Source organism: Haliotis asinina, chromosome 8 (genome assembly GCF_037392515.1).
Source record: "Haliotis asinina isolate JCU_RB_2024 chromosome 8, JCU_Hal_asi_v2, whole genome shotgun sequence".
Classification (NCBI taxonomy): Eukaryota; Metazoa; Mollusca; class Gastropoda; order Lepetellida; family Haliotidae; genus Haliotis; species Haliotis asinina.
This window is the reverse complement of record NC_090287.1, coordinates 8,336,901-8,350,085: the sequence shown is the minus strand read 5'-3', so window position 1 is coordinate 8,350,085 and position 13,185 is coordinate 8,336,901. Positions and strand designations below refer to the sequence as shown.

Sequence of the window (13,185 nt, the reverse complement as noted above, 5' to 3'; positions counted from 1 at the left end):
GTGTGGGCATGAGTCCATGTCACAAGTTTAGTGAACAAGATGAGACTGTTGATGCTTGTAGTGGGAGCTCGATGGATATGAACGCTGGTCAAAAAGTTCTAAGCCTACATAATTTCTAGACTGGTGACACCAACTTATATTAGAATCAGCATTTCCAGTTATTTAACTCAAATAGATCAACTAGTTTGAAAGCAACAGGTCCTTGAAGCATACTGGGCTATTCATACGAGCACAACATGAGGGATGTTTAGGGCTGAAGTTCTGATCTTACATGACAGTGCCTCGTCTCGCACCTCTTGCTTGGCAAAGTCTGCAGTACATAAATGTGGCTTCAAAGAACTTCCTTATCCTCCATATTCACCTCACCTGACCTGACCTGACCTTGTTCTGAAATTAAAGGAACATCTCGTGGAAAATGCTATGCCAGTAACGACGAGCTCAAATCAATCTGTACTCATCGCAACTATGCTTGTTGTAAGAGACAACTAACAGAAATCGGTGGTCAGATTCGCTGACTTGGTTGACGCATGTCATCGGTTCCCAAATGTGCATGCTGTTGACTTTGATTGGCCTGTCCAGACTTGATTATTTTCACAAACTGCTGGCATATAGCTGGAATATTGCTGAGTGCTGCATAAAACTAACGTCACTCACAATAATGCAGAAAATAGGATTGACATGCACAATTAGTGCCACTCACTGTCAAATGCTAATGGTTCCAATATATCGCAATGTGCTATATCACAATATATTGCAATACAATTTTGTTGCCAATACACAGTCCTAGTCTCCTACATGATAATCCTCACAGAGAACACCTGGACAATGGGCTATTGCAGCTGAACCAACAACAGTTGAAGTTGGGAAAGGTATTTAAATGCACCTCTAAAACAAAATTGTGTGTGACCTTGAAGCAAACCATCCCAACGATGAAACTTCAATAATAAAAGATGCCATGTGGTATTATACTGGTGTCATTTATTGATGTTATAATCATTATCCTAAACCTAGACAATGAGGTACAGTATGGTTATTGCCAATTGATGATGTTAAGTGTCCAACTCGAGATTTCCCCAGGTAAACACATGTCCTGGAGTGACAGACGTTAAGTGTGAGATAACATTATTTTTTTTAATCCCAATTGATTGTGTCACTCTACTAACAACTTGGCAAAAATGTAACTTAATACAAAAAATGAATTACATTCTATCTTAATTACACATATAAGATCAGTTATCATCAAATGAAACTGCTTGATCTTTTAATGTAATAGTTATAAAAATAACATTGTCTAGGGAAATCTCTTGAGCAGGTGTCGAAACAAAGGTAATCTCTGGACAAGCATGCATCAGATTTTCACTTAACTTTGAAGTGCTTCACTACTAGAGCTACAGGGATGGAAGCACTGAAAATCAAACAAGACATTCTAGTTGCATATCGTGGGTGTGATATGCAATTTCCATATTGGTATTATCTATAAATAACAAAACCTGAAAGGTACACTTGATGTCAAAGTTTTTAAAAGCAGACAAACAAAATCAAGATAACTAAGGAAGTAGTACTCTTCACAGTATACTACTACCCTAAAGAAGTTCAAGAACGTCTGATTTTTTTTTATATATGACTTGTTAAACTGTAACGGCTTATGAAGTCATATGAAAAAGAAAACCACACCTGAGTGTTCTGTAATTTCTTTATGGCAGTGTTTAACACATTTACATATACATTGTTGCTAGGTGATTCATTCAACCTTTATCATGCAGACAAGTTTAAACACAACATATTCATGACAAGGTGTCACTTCACAGCAGAAAAGGATATCAAATTAACTCTCATATATTTCTTGTAAGACCTAATATTTAAAAAAGAAGAAGAAATATTTAAGTGAACGTTTGACAAGATATCATACTGAGAACCAGGTCGAAGAAACATTATGCAGTTTATGGGTTAGATATGTCTGTCTAGCCTGATCGTCTCCCCACATTCTTTCATGGAAACTGAAGTTCTCCAGTGGATGTTTTACCACTCACTACCATAAAGCAACCAGGCCCAATCCACACAACAATCCCATATAAACAGCTAATTTGAAATACTTTAGAATACAGCATTTACAAAAACAAGTCTGAATATTACCTGCTGCACTGAACCTGAACTAATCTTTCTGCATGATGCAACACTGAATAGGGTTTAAGCTGCAGTTAAACTTAAGAATATTTATATCTATCCCAAAAATATTACCAAGGAATACTTTCATACCAGTTAACACATTAGACTAATGTTTAGTATTTGTAAAACATGATAAAACTACTGAATATTAATCCTCACAGTAGTATTTAATTCCATATGTCCCCCTCAGCCTGCTGTCACAAAGAAAGACCCACTGATAATGAAACTAAGTTGAAACATCAAATGACACAAGGAAGTCCTTAGTCTTGATGTTCTTTTGGTAAATGGAATCCTAATTTCACAGCACTTTTATCCAACAACGAGTACAATGTGTCATTGTCTCCTAGTATCAAGATCAACCATTAAATAAATGTTGTATACTATGGACAGTTTACAAATAAAGATTCCTTTAATATTTGTAAACAAAAATCACTGGTGACTACATAACCATAACAAAGGGACACTACTCCAGGTAATAAATAATTCTAATATATGTCTACAAACTAATTGATGTGTAAGTCTACAAATATAAACAGAGTATCCTATCCTCAAAAAAGAGAATATTTCAGTAACACTGTTTATAACAAGCGAACAAACTTTAGTCCCTGATAACAGGTTTCAAGGAAGGGGAGGGAACTCTGTTTGCCTTGTCTTTGGATCAATTGTTCAATACCTTACAGAACACTATAAGCTGGAAACCTGAGATTTCATTGATTTCTGGTAAAGTGTATAAAGTCTTTTAAAGATGAATATCATGTTGATGGAGTTAAAATTTCTTAGCTTTTTTATTATAATGGTAAATCATTATCATTGATCAGTCAGTTTAAGTTATAAGACCTAACAAAAAAAGTTCTTGAAAAGAATTTAAATTTAATACACACATACAATTTCCCAAATATGCATGTATGTACGTCAAACTAGTGCACTGAGTGTGACGTTATGAAAATGTTGTTATTCAGTTGCCTATTGAATATATGTCACCAAACAACATAATGTAAGACACTGTTATGGAACAGTGACATTTTCATAACACCAGAGGCCAACCATACACAGACACCTCACTTCCATATAACCTATCCAAACATTTTAATCAAATTGATATACCTTTAGCTTGTTGTGCAAGTATATTGTGAGTGAAGATTTTGTCTCATCATGATAGATGACTGTTGTTTTTTTTTAAAATCAATAATGACCTGTATTGAAAATAGAATTCTGTGAGGCTCTTCTCTACATATAACAATCTGTGCTACAGCGAGAAGCATTAAACTCAGGGCCATTGCACACTTACAAATTACTCTCCTGAGGAAACATTACACTCATTATGTTAAACAAATATTCATACTTCAAGATTCAGATTCTCATGAATTGGGATGTCCGCTGGAATGGTTTTGTCATCTCAGCTCCACTGGAGCAGCTATTTGTCAGGAGCCTGAATGTTGCAAGGATGCCAATGAGCAAAATCTCAGAAAATAAATAATGGATATTCACACTTTATAATTCTGTTTATGTAGAGCCATAACTTAATACAAGTTATGAAGTCACAGCAGTGTAGGACATCTATGAAACATTGTTGCACATTTCATATTTTAAGAATTTTGTACCTTTAAACATTTTTCAAACTTCTTAAATTACCACACTGTCCTGTAGACAGAATTGAGTTTCCTTATATCAGTATTGCCTTCATGTTTCCAAGTGTTTTTAAAACTGAAAAACAAAATTACTTGCACACAAAACTGATAACATTGCAAGAGACTTGACTTTAGATGGTACAGATGCAGCTGGTGCAACACAATTTGCAGAAACTTGTGTTTTTCATGCGAAACACAGAGATTCTGACAAACTTTATTTCAAAAAGTACCTTTAACCACAACATATGAAAAAAAAAATTTTTTGAAATGATACAGGACTGTAATGAAAATTTCAAGTGCAAAAAATCTGGACTGTATACCCATAATATTATTTCTGCACTCGTGCAAAACATACGGCAAACACTGGTGCAACAGAAATGGACACTTCCTTTCTCAATTTGAAATTTAGATGAGTGAAAACCAGCGGACATCCTGTATTCCAACAGTCTCAGGGAAATAATACCAGATGGATAGGCCATCACAAATCAGTTCTTAGTTTTAATCCACATTCTTTAGAAATGTCAGCTCTGGGAAGCTGATACTGTTTTGTTATTTATATCATACAACTTTAATGCAAAAAAAAAATTTAAAAAAATAATAATAATTACAGAAAACAATGAGGTAGGATGAATAAAACTTTGGCAAAAGGACAAAACTAGCAATCAATTTATGATGGCCTTGGGTTTACCAACAAGTTGTTGAGATAACAGCAAGGTCCATGAGGAACAAAATGTAACCGAAAAATAAGTAAAAAAGCTTGGTGCATGCTGCCACATTCATAGCATATCATTCAGTTGCTGACTTATCAGCAGCCATACTGTCAAATCAAAAGTTAAAAACAATATGTAACACACAGGTACCGGTAATTAAACAGACTTACGGAGATGGATTTGATGAATTCAGAACAAATCTGAATTATCAAGATGTTGTTTGAAAAAAAAAAAAGCTTTCTTCATGTGTATGCTTTCCTTATCTGAAAATAATATCATTAAGAGAAATTAACAAATACATATCTCAAAAAATATAACTAAATTAGTTTATTGTACCTAGATAGAGGATTTCAAATACAACCCCAGTAAAGTGTCTTCTGTTTGATGTTGTATGTATCCATAATGACTTCTATCTAGTGTCTTTTCATATGAGGAAGAACTTAAAGACAGCAAATTTCACAACAGGTACATGGTGACCTGTATTCTATGTGAAATGCAGTTTGCTTGTAAACTTATATATGAAATATCACTACAGACCCAAACAATGAGAAAATGTAGTTTCTCTCTGACCTTCACCTTCGTTAGCTAAAAAGATTCATAATAATCCAAAACATGTGAATGATTTTGAAAAGACACCAATACTGGTAAACATTTTGGAAAAGTCAACAATAAGACATGTCTGAAAGATTTAAAGAATTATACAAAAACACATCTCACTCATGACCTTTCAGCCTCATTCAAAATCGGATCAATTTGAGACATCCCCCTGTGTTGTATCAGTGAAAAACAGCATTTTTTTTATGTTGTCATGTTGACTTAGTACAAGAACACGAGTGAGCATGACTTTTGACAAAAATAATAAATATATTAAAAAATGTTCTTTGAAAATCTACTGCCCACCCAAAAAATCTTAACATTTGTGATTTCAAAATCAAGTGTAGTGGCTGTGGCAACTGCAAGCAATTCCATGGAACTTAAAGCAGCACCACAATAATACAGTGGCCCTTGTGAGGCAGGTTGAAGAAGCAGCTTGTACATTATACAATGACAGCCTGCAAGGCTGCACAGAGGTAGATACAATACATTAATGGTGTCCGTTTGTATACAGACCAGCTGCAGGGTTTCACACATCTTGCACGTCTGCTCCAACACTCACTTGGACGTAGTGCAGACTGGTGCTACATGTACACCAATACATGAGAGAAGGGTGGAAATTGTTATCAGCAGAGCTAAAAATTTTGGGATTCTTGGTTCCTGGAGCTTTACACTTGTGTTTGAATGTAAGGACTACCAAAATCTGGAACCTTTAATACTAGTACAATGGGAAGTAACTCAAACACTGATCATTAAACACAGAATGACATACATATTTCAAGCCCTTAACCATAAATGGAATATATACCAATGAAATTTGTCCAATATCTTGAGCAAGTGTCATTTATATCAAAAAGTTACACTATCATTTTAATATTAATATACTTGAAAAATCAAAAATGCATTTGGTTGACATAAACTACATATAAGAACAAGAAGGAAAAAAATAAATCAAATTACAATAATCAACAATATTTAAGTTGAACGTTTGATAAATAATTGAAACACAACTTTCTATCCTTCTCTCAAGTATTTCTGCACTTTAAGACATCAAATAATTGAAGAGTTTGATTGGTACCATTGAATGAATGACCAATGAGTATGACGTTGGTTTTATTATGAAATCTGGTCAATGAAAGAGACTACGTAACTGCATCATGTGCAGGTGTCACACCATGTCAAATGCTTGGTCACCAAAACAAACTTTTCATAATATATCAACCAAACACTGACATATTTGCACTGATTGCTTAAAAGAACCAGTGATGGTAAAGCCACATCCGATTGGTCTATGAAAATTCAAGGCTAACTGCATTAACAAATTTGATTGGCTAATCAATGGCCAATCACGACAACACATCATATCTACAAACCAATGTCCAGCACAAGTATAAAATCCAATGAGAAATGAAGTGAAGACACATGCACAATCATTATGTCTTGAAATATGTCTTCTGTACAATCATGTACTGACCACAAAATGAGAGAGAGGCATCCCCTCACACAACTTTGTCAGTGGTACAAATCTATTATGAAGGAGTTGAGTTTGTATTTGCATTGATACTCCCACTTCCTAGCCAGGTACCGCCTCAAGAATCGGACTCAAGACGCCTGAAGGAAGTTCCAAGATGGCGTGTTGGCTTAACCATTTTTTCACGAGCTTTCTCTCGGCCCTCTTCTTTATGGTCAAACTCACATTCATGAAGTTCAGGCAATCTGTGCAAGGGGCAAAATACAAGCCCTGAAAAAGAGAAAATAACCATTTCAAAATAATGTTTCTAGCTGAAAATATGAGTGAGTGAGTGAGTGAGTGAGTGAGTTGGGTTTTATCTCACAGCAGTATTTCCTCAATATCACAGCAGGCAGCACTATGAGTTTAGTTAATGTGGAACATAACAGGATCACCGTCGGACCAGCATAAATCTTCAAAACCATCAGTGTGAACCTGTACGACAAAATCAAAAGCAACGGAAGCCCTGACAAAATATTACAGCAACTGTAAGGATACTTTGATCACCATTAATCACTTAATATTGTCTTGATATGATCCCTTCACACATCAGGTTTGGTCCTGTAGGTAATTCTTTACAAGATCATCTGGCAATCCTCAACTTCAAATTTGACTACTTTTATGTCCTTGTCTTTAAAAGAAAAGAAAAGTACTCCTGTGAAATGTGATTTGTATAGATTGTTAAAATGTTAAAATCTTGAAGTTGTATGTACATGATCTGACTTCATTTGAATGTTTGTTTATAATCCTGCATTCAATGTTTGGATAACTGATCACAGCTAGTAAATAGTCTGGACCAGAAAAATGAGTAATTTATCCTCAGAGCAACAATTCATTTGGGAAGGGTTCCTATCAACCACCCGATCACATCACCTCTTATCTTAAGGGTAGACAGCTGGGGATAAATTTTCACAAGGAATCCCCTATATGGAATACAAAAGTGTTAATGGGTGATGTGATAATACAAAAGAACTTTAGAGGTACATTACCACATCTACATCTCCCAATTGCTCTCTGCGCTAGCTCCAGCTTGCAGCTGCACTTGTAACACCTTTTCTTATTTTTCTGGACCACGTTTGGCTTTTTGGGCGATGACTCTGAATCATCTGATAAAACACTGTTATCTCTGCAAAACATAACAGTCACATGACATATCATTCAGAAAACAGCTAAAGTAAAAATTCAGCAGGAAACATCTATGATATTCATAACCAGTGCATTTAAGTGAATGACCCCTTTCACTGAAGCATTTGTTATGTAACATCACATCCAGGTTGCAAGGTATGACACCACATTCAAATATATTTTTCAGGGTATTACACTCCTGTCCCACTCTTGTACACGGTATGATTATGTTGTTAAGTAAATATTGTAGAATATTCAAAAATATCACAAAATACTGCAATTCATACTCTAACACATATCAGTAACAGATGCACTGTTCATCTAATGTACTATAGCTCAAACACTGAACTAAATTCAAAATAATATATAAGTATGTTATATTGTAACATACATATCAAAGTCCTTATCAAAACTGATAATCAAATTGCGAGAATATGTCATCCAATATGGCTGCCAAGGCAGCCATTTGCATTCCTTATCCTGAAAACAAACAGCATGACAATACACAACAAACACGTCAAGGGAATCTGAAACACATCAATTACAGATGAGCTGCAATACACCTGTCTAATGCAGATACATCCATCAATATTTGGGTCATGACACATAATATATAGTGATACCTGATACACACAGTTTTTGCTTGATGTTCTCAATATGCTCCAGCAGTGAAGAAGTAGCTGCTATCATCCAGTTCATGTATAAAATAAGTGACTGCCAATTTTGGGCTCTTTCTCACCATGGTACCGGTGTAACACAGTCAGATGTAAGGTTATGCTTGATTTTATTAAGCAGGCCAGGTTACTGCTGAACTACAAATATCACTTAGTGAATATGAACATGGAATAGATATGAATGTATGCGTGCATTTTGTATCACATGTACAGGTGTAAAAACTACACATTGACAAATGTAAAAATGTGATCCATCAATAAATCAGCACACTTTGACACTACATCAATGCATTATCTATGCACATCCTATCAAGTATGAACACACAATTGAGGTATGTTATACTTGTGGGTACACTTTGTTATTAAAGTACAAATTCTAGCGCATTTGGGAGATCCAAACTAACTCTCTCAGGGTCACCTTATCAGCAGACACACAGACTTTGTGTGCTGCCAATCCCCAAACAACATACAGTACTTCTTTCAGGTACTATATTCCACACAGATATCAAACACTTATGTACCTTTTAGTACCCCTATTTCCATCCAGTGTTACATCGGAGCTGGACTGACTGGAACTGCACTCCTGACCTTCCTGAGCGGTATGTTTTGTCTCACATTTCTGTGGGGATGTGCACTCCGACGGTGACTTTTTGTCTGAAGAAAGTTCACACTGTGCACTACCTGCTGAGTCACTATGCTTGTCACACACATTTCCTTTGAAATTTGACAAGTCTTTAGGATTTTCTCCATTTGGTATTTGGAGCTCTTCTGCTTTAGAGTTCTTTTTTGATAGATTTTCTGGATTTGTCCGTGAGGAGTGGGGAGCTGAATCCATTGTGCTTCGTAAAGCAGAGGTTGGTTGAGGAACACTTGGCTTTCTCAAATCTGAAAGAAATAAATATTTTCTGTTGAAGATGACATGTTTACTTTCACCGTGCATGTAGTCTTTTGAGGCCAAGAGTAGTACTTGTTATCATGACCATCAACCAGTCACCATATGATGACAAAAGTGCACACAATCATTGTATTACCTCAAGGGCCAGAATCTAGGCACAGGTATTTTCAGTACTTCTCATAACATTTTACTGATCACACTTCACACTGATTCGCTTTTCTTGCCAAGTGCTGCATGGTTTCCATTGTTTTTGCTGTCATATGAACATATTATCACAAACAAATCAATAACGTCACTTGTACTACACATTGTTCTCACAACAGACTGAGATATTGTGTGTGTGTGTGTGTGCGTGTGAGACAGAGAGGGAGAGAAAGAGAAAGAGAAGAGAATGACGTTTTCTCCAACACGCAGCCAGACAGACACAGACACACAGACAGACATGCACACAGAGTTTTCTACCATACTCATACTAGCTTGGTGACGATACATGAATCTGTATCGAGATGTTACATCATCAGAATAAAGAAGTTGTTCATCCATAACGCTTGTCCATATATGACTAAGATGATGCCTCAACCTGATGGGACTTAGGAATTTTATAAATCGATACCAGTGGAACAGATTTCTTGTGTATCACTGATAATTTTGTAAATGTTCATCCAGAATACAAGTGCAAAGAAATATATTGATCCAAACATAATGTCAGTATAAAAAGACCATGACTGACAAGCTTTACACTTTATGAAAATACGACAATCAACCATAGAAATATGCGATTTCAAATATAGCTGAGCAAATACTGAAACGAAGTTTAGTAAGATCATGGTATGCATCACAACATCATTTATTACCTGAATAAGAATAATAAACTGAGGCAAATCACCAAATGATGCTACTTGTATTCAAAACATATATTGCCATGGTAGATTAAAATGTCTATGCTCAACTAAGAGTGAGCTCTAAACAACTGCCATGAATATTTCTCAAAAACATTAGTCAAACATGTGGAAAGAAATGTCATGTCTTACAATTCTTTGAGACTAAGTTGTTTTCCTGAAGTTCTGAATGAGTTGACCTAATACTCTCTCTCTCTCACAGAGAGAAAGAGAGAGAGAAAAAAAAAAAGAGAGAGAGAGAAAATGTTCAGTACCGAAACACATCATCATTTACTCAACAAACACTAATGACTGGGACTATATATAGTTAGCCGTTATGAAGCTATACCAATAAAAGTATTGGAAGATCAGTCAGGCATTATCAATGTTAATAGCTCAATTAAAGTAAGGTTCTTCCTCCAGTCCTGTACCTCACATACCACAAAAAGTTAAAGATCAAATGATCTTATGATAATTTTACAGTTAAATAAAGTAAATTAAAGAACTATGTGTTCATTACTTTCTTCTTAGTAGTATATATAAGCTATGTGGATCACCTGGGACTGTATGTTCAGCTGTGATGCAAACATACAAACAACATTTGTATACCAGTCTCAACATGTAATACGTACCTACTGCTGAACATTACCAGACAACACTGGTTGCAGGATAAAAGCAAGGGTTCTCTTCCCTACTAGGACACAGTCTGCCTTTCTATTGATCACAGTCTCTGCTTGCAGACACAGGCAGTGTTGACAGAGGCCTTAATAAACTGTCAAGATACTGCACACCTATACAAGCCGCACACAAGCCCAGGACAGGGGTGGGGGAGAAGTCATGTGTGTCAGACTGGAAAGGGGTGGCTTGAGGGGGTAACACGTTGCTCAAACACTCATAGACTATCAGGATACAGTTTCCCAGCAAACTGACACAGCTGTAGTGGCAGACGTGGTAGACACAGGGGAAAAGGTCATTCAGTCCCCATGCATTAGGATAGTTTATCAGATACTGTTGCAGTGGTCACTGTTTGCTCAAGTCATTGCAACACTGTCCATACCTCAGTCAGTAAAGGACATTGGGTAAAGGAAATGAGACACAATCAATGTGCTGGTTGAGCTTATGGGAAAGAGCTGGAAGACTTATCCATGTGACTGGATCATGTCTGTATCTGGTGAGCTCTGCAGGGTATATCTTCTCATTGCTAACACATTTTCTTACAGTCAAGTAAACTTCCATGACACTTACAACACAGGATCTCAAGGGTCAGCCAGCTAAATACATATTACAACACAAGTATTGGGTAAAATTGTTGAGGTAAAAACATCTCAACTTCAAGTCCAGTTCCACTACAGTTTAAAGAAAAAGGTTCAAGAACTAGTAAGCATTACTGAAAATTAGTACATTACCATATGTAACACCATTTATGTAGAAAGCATTTGTTTCACAACAGGAGCACTGTCTTGATTCTACGCTCTTCTATGAAATATGACACGTTTGTTGGAATAAACCAATTCAGTTATACTCCATTAGTTTTGAAAAATGAGGCTCTGTTGATTTGTAACCAAGTATATTATTAATTACAATACTTAAGAATGGTCTTAATATCATTTTTTTTATGCTTTGGAGGGTAAGTATAATGGAACTTTCCCCTACTAGGACAAATATCACATAAAACAATTCACCTAATTCAGACATTCTGGAGTGTCATGAACAATAAACATCTGTACAATTTATCATTGATCTTTTGGAACCATAAGGAAACATGACAGCCTCGTATTTCTAACCAGCTTAACTTCAAAGTGTGATGTGATATATGACCTAACAGCCACATATATATGGTAATACCTTAACACAATGCAGTTGCATTTCATTACAATACAGGTATGACTGTTCCGGACAAACACGAACATCTGTCCATATATCAATCATTTTCCATGTCAATATCAGTGGAACTGCCAGAATGGGGGAACTCTTCACACAGCATGACTTGGGAGCTGGACTCGACTGTTCCACATGAATACATGAAACATGTACAAGGAAATATGAATAGAAATGTCTGCCTGCATTAAATTGATCATTAGTGCATCACCCGAATATAAAAATGCTGGCAAAATATGAAAGGCAAAGAGGAAGTGTGGAAGTGATTTGGGCTTAAACTTTGCTTAATATTGAATGAACAGTGAGTAAACATTATCACAAACATCCTGTTTTGTTCTACTAATGAAATTCAGTTCTGACATACATATCACAGCATACTGGGATATAGTTTACATCTCCAATACCCATTTGTATAGTTTATGGACACAATACCCATGGATCTAACAATGCCCTGTAGTATTGTGTAGGTAGTGGAATATTCTGGCTGATGGATGAGCAACAAGGACAGAGATGATCAGGTGCACTTCCTGGTGGACAATATACTGCAACACTCAAATACTTCCCTGCTGCAGTAACCTGGCAACAGATGTACCTGTAACATACTATCAGCCCTTCCAACATGGCCGCATTGACCACATCAACAGGTGCAAGCATGTGGAACTTTGTACATGCACCACAGTAATGTAGCAACAACACATATTCAACAGACTTAGCAGCCAACTATCCCCAGACACCGGCTTCAAACCAGCATGAAAACATGGCAAATGTAGCAGGGACTTTTCTCTCCTCAGTCTGTTTTATACTGTAGATTTGTTCTACAAAACTTGATCTGGTGTTGCATTGAAAAAGAAATGTTTGCACTGATGATCGCATTTTTTAATAAAATATACAATAGGTACAAAATGTCTTAAGTTCATTTTTTTTAACCTAAAAATATACAAACATTGCCCTTTAAGGACATGACCTATTTTTAATGCTATAAGATTGTTTCTCCTATTTGATGATTTTTGTGCCAATTCCATTTATCAACCATATTCAGATTGACATCTTAAAGGAGGTAACTGCACAGGGAATAATTATGCCTTAGACTTATGGGACATCTGTGCCTGTAATGGACTGAACACCTT

At 36.0% G+C, this 13,185-nt stretch overlaps 2 protein-coding genes across 2 annotated transcripts in view; one reads left to right on the top strand and one right to left on the bottom strand.

The window, feature by feature from the left end:
- LOC137295103 (peptidyl-prolyl cis-trans isomerase FKBP2-like) overlaps positions 1–966 on the top strand; it is an 8,215-nt gene extending 7,249 nt beyond the window's left edge. Inside the window, exon 6 of the mRNA XM_067826399.1 lies at positions 1–966. The gene's annotated coding sequence lies outside the window, so the exon portion shown is untranslated.
- LOC137295102 (AN1-type zinc finger protein 3 homolog) overlaps positions 962–13,185 on the bottom strand; it is a 24,701-nt gene continuing 12,477 nt past the window's right edge. Inside the window, exons 3-5 of the mRNA XM_067826396.1 lie at positions 8,929–9,292; positions 7,598–7,734; positions 962–6,839 (exon numbers count right to left, since the gene is read on the bottom strand). Of these exons, the coding sequence (XP_067682497.1) occupies positions 6,688–6,839; positions 7,598–7,734; positions 8,929–9,292 (653 nt within the window). The 3' untranslated portion in view covers positions 962–6,687. The remainder of the gene's footprint in view (positions 6,840–7,597; positions 7,735–8,928; positions 9,293–13,185) is intronic.